At 38.9% G+C, this 23,566-nt stretch overlaps 1 protein-coding gene across 2 annotated transcripts in view; it reads right to left on the bottom strand.

Moving 5' to 3' along the window:
• TUSC3 (tumor suppressor candidate 3) overlaps positions 1-23,566 on the bottom strand; it is a 419,569-nt gene that overhangs the window by 256,019 nt on the left and 139,984 nt on the right. For both annotated transcript variants that reach the window (XM_056558704.1, XM_056558712.1), the window contains exon 2: positions 7,570-7,739. In XM_056558704.1, coding sequence (XP_056414679.1) covers positions 7,570-7,739 — 170 coding nt within the window. The remainder of the gene's footprint in view (positions 1-7,569; positions 7,740-23,566) is intronic.

The following is a 23,566-nucleotide window of genomic DNA, read 5'->3' as shown; positions in this document are numbered from 1 at the left end:
TAATAATATATATATATATATATATATATATATATATATATATATATATATATATATGTATAGACAAGCTTTCGGGATTCCTCCCTTTATCAAGTCCAAAGCAAATCTAAGCTCACAAGCAGAATACACAGATTATATTTCACAAATATGCAGGGGTTAAGACAATAGATGTGGAGAATTCACACTAAGATGGGCCATAAATTGTCCTGCTATGGAAACATAGACTAAATAGATAAGGATGAGAAAAAGGGGGAGGGAGGGGGAGGAGCAGAGAAAAGACTGGTAATGAAGCAGGACAGTGTGAGATGCAAAAGAGAATCCAAGAATCCAATACAGCACAGGTTATAAGAAATTTTGATAATGAGATAAAAAGCTCAAATCCACATTGAGTCCCCTGTTTTTCGAGTCAAAATACAGTATAATTTTGGCTTAAAATGTCTTTCTCTCTTGTGTGTTTTTGAAGTTTCCTCTCAGTATCTTGATTGTAAGGTCATGTATGGAGTGGCCTGTTTGAATAAAATAGTGTACAACTGGGGTGCAGTAGTCATTTTCTTTATGACGGTTTATGGAATGTCTGTGTAGATTCATCCTTTCGTTGTGTTTCCGTCTGGTTTCAAAAATGTAGCATCCCATGTCAAACTTAGTGCATTGTAACATGTAGACCACATTTGGGGATCTGCAGGACTATAGTCCCTCAATGTTATATGTCTTGTTGTTGTGGGTGGCTTCCATCTTGGTGCAGATGTGTTGGCAGAGTTTACAGCAAGGTTTGGTGCAGGGTTGATTTGCATCTGCATCACTGGACTAATACGGATAATCAAATTTAATATATATATATATATATACACACATATATATATATATATATATATATATATATATATATATATATATATATATACATACAATACAGACCAAAAGTTTGGACACACCTTCTCATTCAGAGTTTTCTTTATTTTCATGACTATGAAAATTGTAGATTCACATTGAAGGCATCAAAACTATGAATTAACACAAGTGGAATTATATACATAACAAAAAAGTGTGAAACAACTGAAAATATGTCATATTCTAGGTTCTTCAAAGTAGCCACCTTTTGCTTTGATTACTGCTTTGCACACTCTTGGCATTCTCTTGTTGAGCTTCAAGAGGTAGTCACCTGAAATGGTTTTCACTTCACAGGTGTGCTGGTGTGGATGAGGAGGTGTGATGGTGTGGGGGTGCTTTGCTGGTGACACTGTTGGGTATTTATTCAAAATTGAAGGCATACCGAACCAGCATGGCTACCACAGCATCTTGCAGCGGCATGCTATTCCATCCGGTTTGCGTTTAGTTGGACCATCTTTTATTTTTCAACAGGACAATGACCCCAAACACACCTCCAGGCTGTGTATGGGCTATTTGACCAAGAAGGAGAGTGATGGGGTGCTGCGACAGATGACATGACCTCCACAGTCACCAGACCTGAACCCAATCAAGATGGTTTGGGGTGAGCTGCACCGCAGAGTGAAGGCAAAAGGGCCAACAAGTGCTAAGCATCTCTGAGAACTCCTTAAAGCCTGTTGGAAGACCGTTTCAGGTGACTACCTCTTGAAGCTCATCAAGAGAATGAGTGTGCAAAGCAGTAATCAAAGCAAAAGGTGGCTACTTTGAAGAACCTATAATAGGACATATTTTCAGTTGTTTCACACTTTTTATTTATTGGATATTTAAAACTTTGTTAACAAATAAAAAACTGAAAAACTGGGCGTGCAAAATTATTCAGCCCCTTTGCTTTCAGTGCAGCAAACTCTCTCCAGAAGTTCAGTGAGGATCTCTGAATGATCCAATGTTGACCTAAATGACTAATGATGATAAATAGAATCCACCTGTGTGTAATCAAGTCTCCATATAAATGCACCTGCACTGTGATAGTCTCAGTGGTCCATTTAAAGCACAGAGAGCATCATGAAGAACAAGGAACACACCAGACAGGTCCGAGATACTGTTGTGGAGAAGTTTAAAGCCGGATTTTGATACAAAAAGATTTCCCAAGCTTTAAACATCCCAAGGAGCACTGTGCAAGCGAAAATATTGAAATGGAAGGAGTATCAGACCACTGCAAATCTATGAAGACCTGGCCATCCCTCTAAACTTTCAGCTCATACAAGGAGAAGACTGATCAGAGATGCAGCCAAGAGGCCCATGATCACTCTGGATGAACTGCAAAGATATACAGCTGAGGTGGGAGACTCTGTCCATAGGACAACAATCAGTCGTATCCTGCACAAATCTGGCCTTTATGCAAGAGTGGCAAGAAGAAAGCCATTTCTTAAAGATATCCATAAAAAGTGTTGTTTAAAGTTTGCCACAAGCCACCTGGGAGACACACCAAACATGTGGAAGAAGGTGCTCTTGTCAGATGAAACCAAAATCAAACTTTTTGGCAACAATGCAAAACGTTATGTTTGGCGTAAAAGCAACACAGCTCATCACCCTGAACACACCCTCCCCACTGTCAAACATGGTGGTGGCAGCATCATGGTTTGGGCCTGCTTTTCTTCAGCAGGGACAGGGAAGATGGTTAAAATTAATGGGAAGATGGATGGAGCCAAATACAGGAACATTCTGGAAGAAAACCTGATGGAGACTGCAAACGACCTGAGACTGGGACAGAGATTTGTCTTCCAACAAGACAATGATTCAAAACATAAAGCAAAATCTACAATGGAATGGTTCACAAAAACATATCCAGGTTTAAGAATGGCCAAGTCAAAGTCCAGACCTGAATCCAATCGACAATCTGTGGAAAGAACTGAAAACTGCTGTTCACAAACGCTCTCCATTCAACTTCACTGAGCTCCAGCTGTTTTGCAAGGAGGAATGGGCAAAAATTTCAGTCTCTTGATGTGCAAAACTGATAGAGACATACCCCAAGCGACTTACAGCTGTAATCGCAGCAAAAGGTGGCGCTACAAAGTATTAACTTAAGGGGGCTGAATAATTTTGCACGCCCAATTTTTCAGTTTTTTCTTTCTTAAAATAGTTTGAAATATCCAATAAATTTTGCTCCACTTCATGATTGTGTCACACTTGTTGTTCATTCTTATATCTTTATGTTTGAAGTCTGAAGTTTGAAATGTGGCAAAAGGTCGAAAAGTTCAAGGGGGCCGAATACTTTCACAAGGCACTGTATATATATATATATATATATATATATATATATATATATGTGTGTGTGTGTAGCTTTAACCTCATCTACCTAGGAACTGTTCATTGGATATATCACATTATAAAGATGTTCTCTGTATACTCCAGTCCTGACCTGGGGTTCAAATCTGCAACTTTACTGTAATAATTAACTCTTTCTGAAGCCAATTCTTTGATATAATTGAAGGTTTCTGCCATGTTACCGCTCTAGCCCATACATATAATAGCTTGAGGCCTTTTCTTGAACATAAAGCTAAAGTGTTGCATACAAAATTGCTTTCTGCCTTCATACTTTATTTAAAAAATAATAAAAAAAAAACTTTCTAAGAAAAAGTACTACTATTCAAATGTGTTTTATTACTGTCATCTGCAATGAATTAGCTATAGACTATATAACAATATACTATGTTATGCTTTGTAAACAATAGGGAATTTCTTACAGTATTTCTGAACAGTACAGACACTGCAATGCACAAATGATTTTTATGCCACTGTTCTCCGCAGGTGTTATCATCTGGGATTAAACCTGTCGATAGGCTAGGAAACATTAGGAGAAATAGACAGAAGAAAATCTTACAACAATCCTGTCATATAACTGTCTAGAATAGAGATGAGTGAGCTGAGCCCAGTGATGTCACGCCTCGCCCCCTCCATTCATGTCCATGTGAGGGGGTGTGATGTCTGGTACATAGTCATCACGCCTCCTCCCATAAACATGAATGGAGGGGGCGTGGCAGCCTGCATCGCCAGTCATTGTGCACCAAATGCCAGGGGTACCGCACCAGAGATTGTGGAGGTCCCCAGTGGCAGGATCCCCACAATCTAACATATTATCCCCTATCCTTTGTATCTATCTATCTATCTATCTATTTCTATGGTTGACATTAATACCCTTGCCAATAACTCCTTATCTCTAGGATTGCAAAAGTGGGATGTACAGGTATCAACTTCAAGCTGCACCGGCTCCATTTTAGTTGACGTTGCTTGATGGCACAACTGTGATATAGTATAACTAAATTGTCCAACACTGAAACATATCTACTTAGGGGGAGATTTATCAAAGCCTGTCCAGAGGAAATGTTGCTGAGCTGCCCATAGCAACCAATCAGATTGCTTCTTTCCTTTTTAACAAGGTCTCTGCAAAATTAAAGAAGTGATCTGATTGGTTGCTATGGGCAACTCAGCAATTTTTCCTCTGGACAGGTTTTGATAAATCTCCTCCTTAGTGTTTATTTTGTATGAGTATCATCATTTTCTGATAAATCTTATTTGGGTTTTAAATGTTTCAGTTGAAGCCCATATAGCAACATTATTTATCCTTATTGGACACATGACTGTCAGCATGGCACTGTATTATGTTTTATGGGTATCAGCATGTTAATTGTTGGGCACAGTTGGTCTATGTCTAAAGGCAGCAGAGTAGAGGTAAATCCAATATTATACTATTGTAGCAATGCAGCATTTACAGTAAATAAAGTAAGATTTGTATCTTAATTATTATTATTTTATTTTTTTTGCTTTGCTGTGCAATGCCCGTTTTTGTGTGTTTTTATTTTGCACAGTTTTTTGCTGTCGGATGCCAAATTTATCAAAAAGGCACAAATTTAATTTCACCTCAAGCTGCAAAATTGGAATTTTACTTTTGTTTTTCCCAAGACTGAGTTGCCAGTACAGTCAAAAGAAAAAGGTTATTGCCAACTCACCGCTTTTGTAGACTTGAAGCCATGCACTCAAATTGAGGTTTTGGAAGCCAGGAGATGCCGAGCCGTAACCTCGGTACAGATGCAATGCAAAAGGAAATTCCAACCAGGAAAATGGTTTCCAGCTCCCAAACAATAATTTCCTTTTGAGTTGCCAGTACTGTCTCCAAGCTGTTACTTCTCCAAGCTAAACTTTCTGTCTGCAGAATTTGATGCCCATATGGCATTGGCTTCTTACTTCGTCATCAGATTCTGATTTTCTATATTAAAATAATAATTAATATAATACTTCCACACATTGTGCCCATGAATCTAATACTACCACACACTGTACCACTGAATATAATACTGCTACACACTATACCCATTGAATATAATACTGCCACACACACTGTACCCTCTGAGTACATTACTGCCACACACTGCACCCTCTGAATATAATTCTTTCACACACTGTGCCCCTAAATATAATACACTGTGCCCTCTGAATATGATACTACCACACACTGTATACCCTGAATATAATGCTGCCACATACTGTCCCCCTAAGGACTTGTCAAGAAGTCACCTGGGTTGCCAGGACCTGTCCACCTGGGTGAGGAGTGCCGGGCACAGCGCTCTTCTTCTAGCCCACCCAGTGCTTGAAAGTCTTTTCACTGTGGTCTGTCTTTTGCTGTTTATTTGTACCGTTTGCACGAAAATGTTGCGCCTTTTTAACAAAGGCGCAGTTAATAAATACTGTCCACTGCATGGACAACTGCACAGCCTTGCTATCCACAGCCAGTTTTACAAAAATCGTCTATTTCAAAAAGGGGCCAAAAATTGGGCAAATACACAAAATTTAATCACGATGTGCCTTTTTACAGCCAGAAAAATGACTGGAACAAATCTTCCGCTATGTGTTTATTTGTGTAGAATAAATCTAAATGAAATGAATTTATTGAATGGCTAGCAAAAATAAAACAAATGATGTTACAAGCTTTCAAATCTGCTTAGTGTTCCCCTTTTGGCATGGTATGACAAAATATCTGAAGAGATACATATGTATGTATATACACAACATCAGAGCAGATATAAAAAATAAAAAAAAAATAAAAGGACATATAAGAACATACTGAGTAAATCCTTGATGAGTTCACAGATAAGCAGACAGGAGAGTGAGAGTTGTATTGACTTTTAATTGATGGTAAATTCAAGAGACCAGATGCCCCTTAAAGGGCATTCTATGAGGGGCTGCTGCTCCAGTCTCAGAAACCTCTGTGTTTCTGAGACTGGAGACGTGACATCACACCACGCCCTATAAGAGGGGGCATGGCATCACTAGAGGGTGGAGCGTGACATTACGTCTCCAGTCCTGGAAACACAGAGGTTTCCGAGACTGTGAATGTGGGTGCTGCACAGAGATCGTGGGTGGTACCAGCGGTAGGCCCCCCGGGATAAGATGTCTTTGGCCGGAATACCTCTTTAAAGGGGTACTCCGGTGGAAACTTTTTTTTTTAAATGAACTGGTGCCAGAAAGTTAAACAGATTTGTAAATTACTTTAATTAAAAAAATCTTAATCCTTTCAGTATTTATTAGCTGCTGTATAATACAGAGGAAATTCTTTACTTTTTGAATTTCTTTTTTGTCTTGTCCACAGTGCTCTCTGCTGACACCTCTGAGCAGCATAGGTTTGCAGCATAGTCTCCTGCTCTGGACAGTTCCTGATATGGGCATCAGGTGTCAGCAGAGAGCACTGTGGACAAGACAAAAAGAAATTGAAAAAGAAAAGAATTTCCTCTGTATCATACAGCTGCTAATAAGTACTGGGAGGATAAAGATTTTTTAGTAGAAGTAATTTACAAATCTGTTTTCTGGCATCAGTTGATTTAAGAAAAAAAAGTTTTCCACCGGAGTACCCCTTCAATCTCCGGATAAGATTTCTAAGATTTTTGTGGTGCAACATAAAACTGTGGGAGAGATAAAGACAAGGGTTTGGTACTGTGTTAACTTTTTCTTTTTAGCATTTTTGTAAATTACTTCCTTTACAAAATTGACTCCTTAGGGTATGTTCACAAAGGGAAATGCCTGTGCGGAACTCTCCCTGAATATTCTGCATGGACATTTTACTGCAGCACAGTCCCATTGACTTCAATGGGATTCTGCTGCACTTTGCACACTGTGGAATTTCCGCAGCAGATGTTTCTGCCATGGATATCCAAATTCCAGGGTCTGCAGAAAGAATAGACTTGGCCATGAGATGGCACATTTCCGCGGGGTCCTAGCACCCGCGGATTATGCAAATGTTCGGAGTGTTCACCCCTAATTTCCATGCGGACATTCTGCACATTTTCTGCTGTGTGAATCTGACCTGACCCCAGAAAAAAAAAGTCTTGGCCATTATATGTCTAACTTTCCTGCAAACCACAGCCTATTTTCTGTTGTTAGGGGCATTCTAACTATAGCAGCAGAGACAAAAGCGGAAAACAGAAGGGCTTAGATAGTGTTATACAGGGCAAAAAGCCAGAACTGTGTACATGCAATCTGAGCTTGTCTGAAATCCCCTTCTCTCCATTCCGTAAGTTCATTGCAACCAAACCGCATAGGTTTTTAAAATTCTTTTGAAAATACAGGTACAACGTAACAACCATTTATCTCCACACAGGACAAACATAAGAAGAGCAATGTTCATTTACTCACCTACATACAGAACATTGTCTCTGAGGTTGAAGGGCAGTGAACATGGCAATAACAGAATAATTACGTGGTGGGGCCTTAACAAATCTTCTGAATTTGTCGCCATTCATGCGGATAACAGATCGCCGGGAACTCCATTCCATCATCTGTTCAACCTTTTCACTTAAAAGGTTCTAAAAAAAATTGAAAAATGGAGAACTGCATGTTACTTTTTAATACAGAAGGAGGCATCCACCAAACTCTGAAAACAGACAATATTAGTCACACCTAAAGATACATTTCATTGTTAGTATATTAAAACTTATGCTATGACGAAAGGTTATGCAATTTCATAATATAATTTCTATTCATTTAATAGGTACTTTTGTTCCTGTCCTGATAAAGTCATAGGCACAGGTCTCAGCTCGCTCTAGGTACAGTTATCAGAGCTGTGTTTTTGAAAAGCTAAGCACCTTTGTGTCCGTGACATGACCTGGAAAAGTCTTTATCCACTATAAGTGGAGGTTAACACTTAAATTACTGCAAGTGGAGATCTTGTCCTCAAAAAATAACACAAAAGTATTATGTTGTCCTATGTTTTTAGTTTGTGTTACTAAAGGAGAACTCCAAACAAAACTAATTTTATCTCCTATACTGTGGATAGAGAATAAGTAGCTGATCGTGGGAGGCCCGATAGCTGGGTCCCCGCAATCTCTCAAATGGGACCCCGGCTGTCAGTGAGGAGCGTGTGTGTTGTCTAATGGTAGACAGCACACTCTCTATTCATTTCTATGGGAGCACCAGAGATGCCCGAGTGCTGTACTTGGCCCTTTTTGGCACTCCCATAGAAATGAATGGAGTGCATGCGGTCCTCACAGAGAGCTGGGTCCCATTCTGAAGATTGTGGGGGGACCCCTTGGGATCAGCTACTTATCTCCTATCCACATGATAGGGATAAGTTAGTTTTGGCTGAAATTAATCTTTAATTTATATTCAGTTATGTACATGTTATTTATTTTACTGTAATGTGGGAAGTGCTTTATATTTATAAATAAAAGAACTACAGAAAGCATATGTCATGTCTGTCTACATCTGTGTTCACACACAGCCATTTGGATTTGCTTGTGTGTGAACAGTTTTATGTTCCCTGGACAGGGAATAGTTAATGCCTCTGGCTTTTTCAGCCAATACTATTTAAAGTCAGCCCAGCCTAGCCTCAGTGCTGGTGATTGACTTCATTTCATCCTGACTTGCTAACATGCTGGACATGCTGCTGGGAGCTCTTGGTGATACACTCTTGATTTGAGCTATGTTAGGTGGCATGCTCTTAGTAGATTTTAAGCTGTGTTTGTTTAGTCAGTTTTAAGATTTGTATATCTTTTCTGCTATGTGTCTGTTCACACTGTGTTTTCTCTTGTATCCGTTTATATGAAGTTCTGTGTTTTATAATTCTGTTTTCCTACTGGACCATTTGGATTCATTATTAATGGCTACTTTGTTAGCGGAGTGAAGTGTCCAGTCTGTGTGTCCAGTGTGAACAGTGTCCTATGTTGCATCCCTGTTACCACTCCATGGGGACTCCTTGTCTACTGGAGGTGTTCGGAGGGATTGCTATTCTTGTCTTATGTTCAATGTGAACAGCGTTCTATAATTATATCCTGTTGTATCCGTTTTCCTGTCTGGTGTTTTGAACTCTATATGTTTATTAGTTCTTTATTCAGATCTTTGGAGTTCTGTTCATGTCCGCTGATATAGTGTTCCCTGTGCTGCTCACTGATCTGTGTATTCTGAACTTTTATACTATGGAGTTCTATGTTCCTGTATGTTTCTGGTTTGTGACCCGTTTTAGGGCTCACTCTCCCTGTTCCCTGGTTGGTCCCTGACAGCATACTAGCTAAGTGTATAACATTTTATTAAACAAACCAAAAATTAACACGTAAATAAAACAGCTTGTTTTTAATAATTATCGTATCCCTTAGACAATTTCACACATTTAAAACCAGTCCTTGTCTATATAATACATTAGTTTTGGTAACAAATTAATAACTGTGGCATTAGTAAAATAGGGCTCGTAGATCAATGTCTAAATATCATCAAATGCTAGCTGTTTGGCATTAACCCTAAGTCATGACAAACTTTACAATTGTGCTACCTGTTTTAACAAATTATACATTTGTATATGGGTTATACATCCTTTTTTTTTTTGCTGTTTTTCAGGACAAGCTGTGCTTTCATTTGGTGGTATACACTAATGTATATAAAAGTATCTTTTCATCTGAAGCACAAAAAATAAGACAATTTGTCTGCACTGTGTTTTTTTGTGAATTTTTACAATTTAGCAGGGGCTAACAGCCTGTCTTCTTTTCTCCTCACCAGCTCAATCAGCTCAAGGAGGAGATGGCTGGATTTTAAGGGTACGTTCACACAAGTGGACCCCCAGCACGTATTACGCTGTGGATCCACTGCTGAAGGACCACTGTGTGCTGCCTTTACAGGTACCTGCTCGGAGCAGCAATCCGCACCTGAAGCGATGTGCGAGTCGCTGCGCATGCGGGGTGTACTCGCACACATCGCAGTCACTCCCCCTGCTCTATGAGCTAGGCCAAGAGCTGCCGCCATGTGCGAGTATACTGCGCATGTGCACGGCAACTCGCACATCGCTGTGTGTCTGCTCATAGCGGCGTATTGCTGCTCAGAGCAGGCATCTGTAAAAGCAGCATACAGCGGACCTTCAGCGGTGGATCCGCAGCGTAATACGCGCTGGGGATCCGCTCGTGTGAACATACCCTAACTCTGCTATATGTACTTCGCGATTGCCTTGATACGTTACCACAATGATTACATGGTCAGAACCACAATGATTGTTTCCTGATTTCCTTAAGGGTAAAATACACACAATGCAGTTGCACTGCGGTTGGCCATATGCAGGAAAAATGTATTAAATGCTTCTGTTAACCAGCAGCTTTTTATATTTAGCAATTATAGTGCAATTTCTAAAACTAGCAAGTAAAAAAAAAAAACAGGATACCAGCAACATTTCACAAGTACTTACTGTATACAGCCAACTGCAATGCAAATGTAATACAACAACCTTATCAGCTCAGACAAGAGCTTTGGTTCTGTCTGGGAACTTTACATGCACTTTAATCCCTGAAGGACACAGCCAATTTTATTTTTGCATTTTTGTTTTTCCTCCTCGCCTTCTAAAAATTATAACTCTTTTATATTTTCATCCACAAACCAACATGAGGGTTTGTTTTTTTGTGCGACCAGTTGTCCTTTGTAATGACATCACTCATTTTATCATACAATCTTTGAGGCAACCAAAAAATATTATTTGTGTGGGGAAATTGAAAGGAAAATGGCAATTTAGCAAATTTTGGAAGGTATCATTTTCACGCTGTACAATTTATGGTAAAAATGACATGTTTTCTTTATTATGTGGGTCAAAACAATTAAAATGATTTGCATGACTACATACTTTTCTATAAAAAAAATGTATGTTTTTGTATTAGTATGTTTAAAATCCCTCTATTTTGATGACCTATAACCTTATACATTTTCTGTATATATGGCAGTATGAGGGCTCATTTTTTGCACTATGATCTTTACTTTTTATTGATACCACATTTGCATATAAAAAGTTTAAATCGCATTTTATTAAATTTTAGGGGAATAAAATGTGACAAAAAAGAAGCAAATTTTGAAACTTTTCTTCTTAAAGTTTACGGCGTTCACAGTACAGGACCATTAACAATATATTTTGATAGTTCAGACATTTACGCACGCGGAAATACCAAATTAGTTTATACATTTTTTTAAGCTTTTTGGGGGTAAAATGGGGAAAAGGGACAATTAATTTACATTTTTATTGAGGGAGGGGATTTTTCAAATTATTTATTTATTTATTTTCTTTACATTTTTTTTTACACTTTTTATGTCCCCATAGGGGACTATTTATTGAGGCAGGTGAGGGGATGGACGGAGGCAGGTGAGGGGACCTCCGGCCGCCATTTTAGATGATCGGAGCTGTATTGATCACGACATCTAAGGAGTTGATGGCGGGCATCAGCGCAATCGCTGATGTCTGCCATTACCGGCAGGTCCATGGCTGCTGATAGCAGCCGGGAACTTCCGTGCATGATGCGAGCACCGGTCTGGTGCTCGCGTCATGTAGAGGACGTAAATGTACGTCCTGGTGCGTTAAGTACCACCGCCTCAGGACGTACATTTACGTCCTTTGTCGTTAAGGGGTTAAACCTAGACCATAATGTGACACAGGTTTAAAGTCTGGGGCCATGGGAAGGACTGTTCCTGTTTCACCATGCAACTTATACAACTTACACAGTGGGTCTATCACTACTTCATTTTGAACCCAAAGAGGATAGCCTAAATGTGTCAAAGGATATGTTATGATAAACAAAATGTAAGATTCCACAGGGTTTATAGCCACTGGACACATATGGAGTAAATAGAATTATTGCAGCATTAGTATAAGAGCTCTCTATCACTAAATACAGGCAGACTTATTAAGAGAAAAACATAGGTGGTGGTTCTACAGTATTCTAGTGGTCCTACGAAAATGTCTTCTGATACAGGCACAAGCTTTGTGAAGGTAATTCTGTTTCAGATTGATAAATTGCGGATAAATTGAAAAATAATAAAGAAAGGGAACGACACAGAGTTTTGGCAAAAGATGACCTGAAATGATTGTTTTATATATGGATTGTGGTTGTTTATAAGAAAATTTGCATTTGGTATATTTTCCAGTAAAAGATATGCCACACAATAAGGATAAACATGAAAGTTTGACTTTATCAATATAGGATTAGATGCTTTTATTATTGCTTCTGCTTTCAGAGTTTACAATTTTACAATTTTTTTTATGATGACTTCTAATTATATTTTTTACGTGGTAAAAAACTTGAGGTGAAATTGTTAAAACTTACTGACAATAAAAAAATAAAGTTTAACATACATGTACAAATCTATGACAAAAAGGAGTTCACACTTGTCTTGGGTATCAAGACACATCTTAATAATGTGTCCCTTCCCACCTAGTCTATATAAGCAATGAGTGTCTTATAAAGCTATTCTTGTTTATTGTGTTTCATCAACAACAGAACATTAAACTTAAACCCTTAAGGACCAGCCCAAATAAACCTGTACACCCCTGAAAGACCGGGCCTGTTTTTTCAAATCGGGGATGTCTGTCTTTATTAGAGAATAACTCTGGTAACGTTTTGCCAATCACGATAATTCTGACATTGTTTTTTTGTCACAAGTTGTACTTCATGTACATAGTAAAAGTAAGCCGATATCATTTGTAGTTTTTTTTTACAATGCAAAAAATCATGAAATAAAAAAAAAAAGATTTTTTGCTGTTTTAGCACTAATAGGTTGGATATATTTATACTTACTGACCAAATAGCTTATGAAACTTATACTTTCAGATGTCTACTTTATTTTGACAGCAATTTTTTTGTTTTTGTTTAACATTTTAAATTAATTAGAAGCCTAACAATTTAACTAGAAAATTAGAAAATTTTGAAAATTTGAAAAGTACATCTTTTTTTTATGTACTATGCAAAGTTTGCAGAAGTTTGAAGGTAGTAGAACGTAGGAACACCCCCCCTCAAATGACCCCATTTTAAAAACTAGACCTCTCAAGGTATTCGCTAGGGGCTACAGTGAGTATTTTAACACCATAGTTTTTTGGCAGGAATAATTACAAAGTCAGTGTTAAAAATTCGAAATTTGAATTTTTTCACAAATGCATAATTTGTGGGGCATTTTTTTTGTACATCGCTTCTGATATTGTAAGAAATGCACCCTATATTTTATACAGCTGCTCAGTCTGTGTTTGGAAATACCCTCGCTTAGGCCATATTTGGTTCCTTGGCCGCGTGGTAGGACCCAGAAGGAGAGGAGCGCCATTTGGCTTTCAGGGCATCATTTTAGGATGGATGGATTATGGTCCGCACTTCATGCCTGCAAAGGGTTTTAGCTGCCAGAACCATATAAAACCACCACAAGTGACCCCATTTTGGAAACTATACCCCCTAAAGTATTCATTTAGACCAAAAGTGAGTACTTTGAGTCCTTTTTGTGTGGCTGGAATGGATACAAAGTCAGTGAAAAAATTTACATTTTCTTTTTTATTCACAAATCCATCATTTGTGGGACATATTTTTTGTACATTGCATCTGAAAAGTAGAAAATGCACCCCATATTTTATTACGCTGTTCGTCCCGTGTTCGGTAATACCCCCGCTTAGACCATATTTGGTTGCATGGCCACACGGTGGGACCCAAAAGGAGAGGAGCACCATTTGGCTTTCAGGGCATCATTATATAAATAGTCCCCATTTATACTGTATTTCTGCAGTATAGGTGTCCGTTGTCATGTCAAAAAAGGGATACCAATGTATACTGTACCCGTCTCATTCAGAAATAAATGGAGCTGCTACAGTATACGTCAGCATCACTCTTTTTGATATGATGCTGACGGATACCTCAAACACTGCGGAAACGCAGTATGAATGGGACACAGTGTATGGTCACATAGAGCACATCCGCAGCATATTTCACACTGCAGATGCCCCCCAGCAGTCACAAGGGCGAGATCACTGCTGTGGCTGGATAGCTCAGTGTGTCCGCTCATGACTGCCGGCGGGAAATCCGCCGCTATTAGTGGACACACAAAGCTACCAAGCCGCAGCAGGGAGCTCATTATTGTGACTGTTGGCGGGCATCCGCAGCATGTAATATGCTGGGGATGTGCGCCTTGTGATACTACACATAACACATTTTTATTTTTTATTATATTTATTTAATAAATGTGTTTTTATAATTTTTTTACACTTTTTACACCTTATTTTATTACACTTTTTTTACACTTTTTTTTCTACTTATTGTTTTTATACACTTTTATTTATTTTACATTTTTTTCACTTTTTTTTTATGCTTTGGAATACTTAGTATTACAAAGCATTGCAGATATATGCTGTCAGCTAGTTTTACACTAGCAGGCAGCATATCAGGACGTGCCTCTGGCACATCCTGGCAGGCAATATCCAGGGCAGACCTGGGGGACTTTGTAAAGACCCCTGGCTGCCCAGGTAAGCAGCAGCACCCTGCGATCCTTGCGGGGTGCTACAGGAGAGAGATAGAGGGAGCCCCCTCCCTCTGTCAAAACGCCTTACAGCTCGCGGTTGCTTCCGACCGTGGCTGTAAGGGTTAAACTGCCGAGACCAAAGTTTTCTTCGGTCACGGCAGTGCGGCAGGTCCCCGCCCGCCGGGGATTACACACAGCACCCCGCGATCGCGCTTCAGGGTGCTGCAGGGGGGACAGAGGGAGCTCCCTCCCTCTGTCATAACACTTACAGCCCGCGGTCACTTCCGACCGTGGCTGTAAGGGTTAAACTGCCAGAACCGAAGTTTACTTCGGTCCCGGCATTGCCGCAGGGTCCCGGCTGTGTGTTACAGCCGAGTCCCTTCCGCGATCTTGTGGGTGCTCTGGGCAGCACCCACGAGAACCATGGACGAGTATACACGTCCTGGTGCCGGAACGTTCATCCTGCTTGGACGTGTATACACGTCCATGGTCATTAAGGGGTTAAAGTTGTATTCCCAATATACATAGTTATTACATGTTGATATAATTTCATGATTAGTTAGGACCCTTAAAGGGGTATTCCAAGAAAATACTTTTTTTTACATATCAACTGGCTCCAGAAAGTTAAACAGATTTGTAAATTACTTCTATTAAAAAATCTTAATCTTTTCAGTACTAATGAGCTGCTGAAGCTGAGTTGTTGTTTTCTGTCTAAGTGCTCTCTGATGACACCTGTCTTTGGAACTGTCCAGAGTAGAAGCAAATCCCCATAGCAAACCTCTTCTACTCTGTGCAGTTCCCGAGACAAGCAGAGATGTCAGCAGAGAGCACTGTTGCCAGACAGAAAAGAACAACTCAACTTCAGCAGCTGATAATTATTGGAAGGATTAAGATTTTTTTATAGAAATAATTTACAAATTTGTTTAACTTTCTGGAGCTAGTTGATATATATATAAAGTTTTTTTTCCTGGAATACCCCATTAAAGGGTACCTCTCATCAAATAAACTTTTGATATATTTTAGATTAATGAATGTTGAATAACTTTCCAATATCATGTTAATGAAAAATATGCTTCTCTCTATTGTATTTTTCCCGATCAGTCCTGTCAGCAAGCATTTCTGACTCCTCCTGGAGTCCTAAACACTCAGAGCTGCCAGCCTGCTTTGTTCACAGCCAAACAGGCTGTGAACAAAGCAGGCTGGCAGCTCTGAGTGTTCTCCTTTGTGAACAAAGCAGACTGGCAGCTCGTAGTGTTTAGAACTCCAGCATGAGTCTGAAATGCTTGCTGCCAGGACTGGTAGGGAGACCCCTAGTGGTCATTTCTTCAAAGTGGAAAATTAAATAGAAAGAAGCATATTTTTTAATAACATGCAATTGTAAAGTTATTCTGCATACATCAATAATCTATAATAGGGAAATGAAAGAGATCAGATCCAGCTCAATGCAGGTAAAATCAGGTTTAATCCATAGGACAAGGAAGGAACAAGTAACGAGTTTCAAGCGCTGTAAGCGCTCTTAGTCATACAACAAATGCATGTTACAGGTCGGCTTAAATAGGCAGTGAGGTAATTGTGGCCGGCCACAGTTCATGTGACCGGCAGGAATTAACCCCTTACAGGTAAACAGGGGCAGTATAAAGACATAAAAAGTATACTTCAAGTATCAGGAAGGTGGATAAATACAAATACAATAGTAACTACATAAAGGAATAATGTCTGAAAGTAATAAATGACCAATGTGTGGAGAAATGAGAGAAAAAATGAGTAAACAGGCATAAGTTAATGAGTTACATAGTGAAAAGATATATGCTATCATGCACATTGGCTGTAAAAAAAAAAACACATACGAGTTGACATCTAAGAAATGTGTCACCAGATAGGTCCTATGTAAAAATAAACACAAGTATACGAGTGAATCAATATATATTAATGGACATCTGGGGGACATGTGAAGATGTCAAGGAATGAGTAAAGGATGACATAAATAAATTTATATTTAATAATGAAGAATGACATCTTGCCATTTATTCATACCAAGAGGAACTCGTGTAGACAATTTGAGAATCCAAAAGACTTCTCGATTAAGAAGCTTTTGTTTCAAGTCACCTCCTCTCTTGGATGGGTTAACACGTTCAATTGCAGTGCATTGTAAAGAAGAAAAACTGCCATGGTGTGCTTCGGCACAATGTCTGGACACTGCAGAAGTGTTTCTGGAGTTAAAATGGGGGATATCAGATAAATGTTTTCTCAACCGGACTTTTAGTGGATTTGTGGTACAGCCGACGTACTGTAAGCGGCAGGTCATGCACGACACCAGGTACACCACATATGTGGTATTACAATTAATGTATTGTTTAATTGTATAGGTAGCGTTAGTGACAAACGAAATAAAGGATCTGGTGACGTGCATCACCGAGCAACAGGTACAACGGCTGTGCCCACATCTAAATGAACCAGGGTAGGATAGCCAAGTAGGTGGAGCAGGCCTGGAAGTAGAGAAGAGACTCGGAGAGACTCTTTGGCCAATCGTGGGAGCCTTTTTAGGAACACATCTATATCCGGTTTCTTTAATACATGCATACTGGGGATCAGTCAAAATCATAGGCATGTATGTGTGTATGATCTTACAAATAGTAGAAAAATCAGTACTGTAAGAAGTGGTGAAAGTCACCGGAGTTGAACACGACAATCCAACTCCGGTGACTTTCACCACTTCTTACATTACTGATTTTTCTACTATTTGTAAGATCATACACACATACGTTGTACCTGTTGCTCGGTGATGCACGTCACCAGATCCTTTACTTCGTTTGTCACTAACGCTACCTATACAAATAAACAATACATTAATTGTAATACCACATATGTGGTGTACCTGGTGTCGTGCATGACCTGCCGCTTACAGTATGTCGGCTGTACCACAAATCCACTAAAAGTCCGGTTGAGAAAACATTTATCTGATATCCCCCATTTTAACTCCAGAAACACTTCTGCAGTGTCCAGACATTGTGCCGAAGCATACCATGGCAGTTTTTCTTCTTTACAATGCACTGCAATTGAACGTGTTAACCCATCCAAGAGAGGAGGTGACTTGAAACAAAAGCTTCTTAATCGAGAAGTCTTTTGGATTCTCAAATTGTCTACACGAGTTCCTCTTGGTATGAATAAACGGCAGGATGTCATTCTTCATTATTAAATATAAATTTATTTATGTCATCCTTTACTCATTCCTTGACATCTTCACATGTCCCCCAGATGTCCATTAATATATATTGATTCACTCGTATACTTGTGTTTATTTTTACATAGGACCTATCTGGTGACACATTTCTTAGATGTCAACTCGTATGTGTTTTTTTTACAGCCGATGTGCATGATAGCATATATCTTTTCACTATATAACTCATTAACTTATGCCTGTTTACTCATTTTTTCTCTCATTTCTCCACACATTGGTCAATTATTACTTTCAGACATTATTCCTTTATGTAGTTACTATTGTATTTGTATTTATCCACCTTCCTGATACTTGAAGTATACTTTTTATGTCTTTATACTGCCCCTGTTTACCTGTAAGGGGTTAATTCCTGCCAGTCACATGACCTGTGGCCGGCCGCAATTACCTCACTGCCTATTTAAGCCGACCTGTAACATGCATTTGTTGTATGACTAAGAGCGCTTACAGCGCTTCAAACGCGTTACTTGTTCCTTCCTTGTCCTATGGATTAAACCTGATTTTACCTGCATTGAGCTGGATCTGATCTCTTTCATTTCCCTGATATCGGCTTGTTCCGTCCAGCGCCTGGATCCACACTCTACTGTCTGGGGCGGGGTGAGCTGGCTTTCACCTTGTCTGCCTTCCCATTAATCTATAATATATCAAAAGTTTTTTGATGAGAGGTACCCTTTAAGATCCTGAAAATGAAAGGGCTGCAGTGTCGATGCCCCCTCACATGTTTTTCCATGCACAGAGGTGACCTTAAAGGAGTATTCCAGGATTTTTTTTATTTGACTATGCTACAGGGGCTGTAAAGTTAGTGTAGTTCATAATATAGTGTCTGTACCTGAGTGTGATGGTTTTCTAACTATTCTTCTGTGATTTTCACCCCAATATTTATTTTTAACAGCATACAAAATTACTGTTGTCTCAGATTTTTCCAAGCTTGCATTGCGGCCGAGACCTGACTCACTAGTCAGCTGATGACAGGGAGCCTGTCTGCTTCAATGGGTGGAGGGATCAATCTTCAACTAATGCATCAGCTGTAGGCACCGTGATTGAAAACCACAGGTCTTTGAATGGATGCAGCTCATTTATGTTTCAATGGATGGGGTGGCTGATGTGTGGGAGGGAGGAAAATGGAATTATGGGATTTATAGTCAAAAAATAAAAAGCCAAACAGGAAATACCAGTTCACAAAAAGCTAGCCACAGTGTTATGGTAATCTCACAACATAGCCATTTATCCCCAAGACAAGTGCAGATCCTTCCTAAGCATGTCCATTACTGTCTGCCAAGTACGTACTAAAATCACCTTTTGGTGGATAACCCCTTTAATGTTCTTAGCCTGTTAGTCTTTAACCCCTTAGCGACATCTAACATAAATGTACGTCATGGTGCCGTCGTACCTAACGCACCATGACGTACATTTACGTCATGTACATGACCGCGAGCACCGAACCGATGCTCGTATCATGCGCGGCAGGTCCAGGCTGCTATCAGCACCCAGGGACCCGTCGGTAATGGAGGACATCATTGATAGTTTATTTATTTTTTTAATTTTCAATGGTAATACACTCTAATAATACTAAGGCACATATAAGCATAAAAGCAGTGGACACCACTGCATTTTCATCCCTAAACACACCTGACTCCGTGAATGATGAGCATAAAAAATGTATAAAAAAGGAAAACCACAAATAACTAGGGGTGCACAATGAACAAAAACAACTAACAATTATGAGCAAAAAATGTGGAAAAAATCTTGCGTTGGCACTCACCTAATAAAACTTGTATCTTTATCTATCAATGTTAAAACCGCTGTCCGCCGGTATACGGTGGCCAGTGTTTTTAATATGGATAAATAAAGATACATGTTTTAATAGGTGCCAACCCAAGACTTTTTCAAAAATTTTTGCTCTCAGCCTAGTAATATTTAACTTTACTGACTACAAGTAAGGGTATTCCGAAGATTTATATATTTTTTTACCAGGTTGTTCGAGCAGCCTTCATTTAAGACACGCAGAGCAGCCAGATTGACACTTCACATTAATTTCTAATTTCCACTTTTGCTATGCGTACAAAACTTTCAAGTTACTTGAAGCAGATGGAGTGAATACTCCAAAGAGTCCTAGCGAATTTCCTGTAATTTTATCTCAATACAATTCTTAAAAACTATTCAAGTCAATCACTCCAGCTTGTTTACAAGACAAAAAGCAACAGGGTAACACGTTAAATGTGTAACATCACATAGAGCGGAGCAGCAGGAAGCAAACTGATTTCGGCTACTGAACACTAATTACTCAGAGCTCCAGAATAAAGGAGATTTTTTTTGGAGACATTTCTTTATAGTTCATTTTTGTAGGAATACAAATATGATGCCAAATAAAGTGTTGTCATTTAGCTGATACAGTTATGTTAACAGTGCTTTCCTCCTGTAAAACTACGATCTCAAATAAATGTAAGCCTATAAACAAGTATGAATGTATTTATCGCTTTTAAGGATATGTAACAATGATGAAATACAACATGGTGGGAGGCTTCAGCAGGAGTTAGTCAGCTGCTTCCCCTTGGTTTTCAGAAAACAGTTGTTAAAATAACAGCTGGTTTGAAGAAGTGGGAAGAATGGAGATTGACTCAAACCACCATCCCTCTCAGTAAGCATGCTTTAACCCCTTAAGGACTCAGGGTTTTTCCGTTTTTGCACTTTCCTTTTTTCCTCCTTACCAAATCCATATGATGGCTTATTTTTTGCGACACCAATTCTTCTTTGTAATGACATCAGTTATTTTACCCAAAAATCTACAGCGAAAAGGCAAAAAGAAATCATTGTGCGACAAAATTGAAGAAAAAACACAATTTAGAAAATTTTGGGGTCTTCAGTTTCTATACAGTACATTTTCGGTTAAAAAAAATGACACCGTCTCTTTATTCTGTAGGTCCATATGATTAAAATGATACCCTACTTATGTAGATTTGATTTTGTCGTACTTCTGGAAAAAATCATAACTACAGGCAGGAAAATGTTGTATCTTCTGACACCTACAACTTTATTTTTCCGCTTATGGGGCGGTATGAGGGCTCTTTTTTTGCACCATGATTTATCGTTTCTAGCGGTACCATTTTTGTATTGATTGGACTTTTTGATCACTTTTTATTCATTTTTTCATGATATAAAAAGTGACCAAAAATATGCAATTTGGGACTTTGAAATTTTTTTGCGCGTACGCCATTGACCGTGCGGTTTAATTTAATTATTTTTATTTACACAGTTTTTTTTTTTTAAATGGGAAAAGGGGAGTGATTCAAACTTTTATTAGGGAAGGGGTTAAATGATCTTTATTAACTTTTTTTTCACTTTTTTTTTGCAGTGTTATAGCTACATCTAGTGGCTATAATATTGCACTAACTGATCTTTTACATTGATCAATAGTATCTCATAGAATAACATTGATCGATGATTCTACCGCTTAACTGCTCATGCCTGGAACTCAGGCACTGAGCAGTCATTCAGCAATCGGCTACACACGAGGAAGGTAAGGACCCTCCTTGCGTCTGCCAGCTGTTTGGGATGCCAAAGCGGTCCCAAACTACCCACTGAGCTAATCGGCAGTAGTTTACTTTCACTTTAGACGCGGTGTTCAACTTTGAACGCTGCTTCTAAAGGGTTAATAGCGTGCGGCACCGCGATAAGTGTGGCCTGAATCCTTAAGTAGTTAAAAAAAAACTGTCACATTTTTTTTAATATACTTTTGGAAATGTTTTGTAAAAGTTATTGCAAAACTCTTGCAATGCAATAGTTTGGTCCTAGTATATTTAGCATATATGGTTCATTAGTTCATCAACATATATAACATATAAAGTCCATTAGCATACATAGCATATATAGTCCATAAGTCCTTTAACATATATAGCATATATAGGCCCCTAGCATATATATATATATATATATATATATATATATATATATATATATAGCATATAAAGTGTGTGTGTATATATATATATATATATATATATATATATATATATATAATCTGTGACACTGAGGCAGGTTTTAGGGCAATGAAAGGGTGTTTTTCTAAGAGCTTTATCCTAGGTGAGCTAGCAGAGAGGCTCATCAGGTGCCTAATTAATGAGGCCAGCAGAAGTCTGCATATAAGGAAAGGAATCATAATAGCCTGGGCCCTCCTCAGAAAACAGCAAGGTGTCTGTAAAGGGGGGAGACAGGGGTCCTTGTGAGGAGCACACAGCCAGGCGTTGTGAGTGACACCCCTCCCCACCCCCAACAGTGAAGTGCACAGACAAGGAGTCTTAGCAGACACAGCAAGAAGCTGCAAAGCTGTGTGTGAACAGTGAGTTAAAGGTTGCAGGACACATGTTTAAATGGCAGGGAAAAGCCCTCCAGTCACGGCATGCTGGGTTGTGTAGTTAGTGTCTGGAGGGTCTAGGATTTTGTTTGTTCCTGTGTTATGTTTTTATTTATCCTGCAACCTGTCTGAGAAAGCTGACGAGGAGCAAGACTTGCATAAAGAACTGTTATTTGCCTGCTGAATAAAGTAGAAACGTGTCCTGTGGCTGTGTCAAGGACGATCCCAGAGCTAACCCCAGAAATTCTTACAAGTCCGTTAGCATATATAGCATATATAGTCCATCAAAATAATAACATAATCACACAAGCAGTTTTATTGCCTTTTATGAGTGCAGCTTGGTCCAGATTCCATTTTAAGAGAGCATACAATTTCATTCGGACAAGCTTATAGCTTGATGAAATGAACAGCTTTGAGAAAATTCATAGCTGAGAACATTAGCCTCTTACCATGTCCTATGCATTTTCTGTATTCACATACATTCATCAGGGCAGTTGTAGCATAGAATATGCAGGTGTCCACATGGTACTGGTGTAAACTGTCCCATGTCTTTATGGAGGTACTTGTGTAGATCTTTCATGTTTTGGGGGACTCTTGAGAATTGGCACCACATTGAAGGTAAGTAATTAGAGTGAAAAGGAGTGATTGTGTAATTTTACTCTATATTTTGTCAGCACTGGATTCACTGTAGTCGGCAGCAAAGATGGGTTGTACTTATCTACTTTGTGAAAAATTATCATGATAGCATACCATTACTCATGTCATTCTAAGAGCTAAACATATCATAAGGTTAATTGATCTTTGAACTAAGCATGGTTCTAATGCTGTATCTATAAAATGAGCTTGGTACTGGTACAGCACTTTAGACCTGAGCTTGATTCCAGTTCTATATGTATGTATCAGATTTTTTTTATTTTTTTATTTATGTACCATGCTTAAATATTTATGGGATGAGGTTTGTTAGTGTGTTAAAGGGGTACTCTTTTTTAAATCAACTGGTGCCAGAAAGTCAAACAGATTTCTAAATGACTTCTATTAAAAAAAATATTTATCCTTCCAGTACTTTTTAGCAGCTGTATGCTACAGAGGAAATTATTTTCTTTTGAGTTTCTATTTTGTCTTTTCAGCTGCTGTATGCTCCACAGGAAGTTGTATTTCTTTTCGGAATTATTTTCTGTCTGACCACAGTGCTCTCTGCTAACACCTATGTCCATGTCAGGAACTGACCAGACTGGACAGTTCCTGACATGAAGAGAGGTGTCAGCAGAGAGCACTGTGGTCAGACAAAAAAGAACAACTCAACTTTCTCTGTAGTATAC

Source organism: Hyla sarda, chromosome 1, assembly GCF_029499605.1.
Source record: "Hyla sarda isolate aHylSar1 chromosome 1, aHylSar1.hap1, whole genome shotgun sequence".
Lineage (NCBI taxonomy): Eukaryota > Metazoa > Chordata > Amphibia > Anura > Hylidae > Hyla > Hyla sarda.
This window is presented reverse-complemented; position numbering and strand designations above follow the sequence as displayed.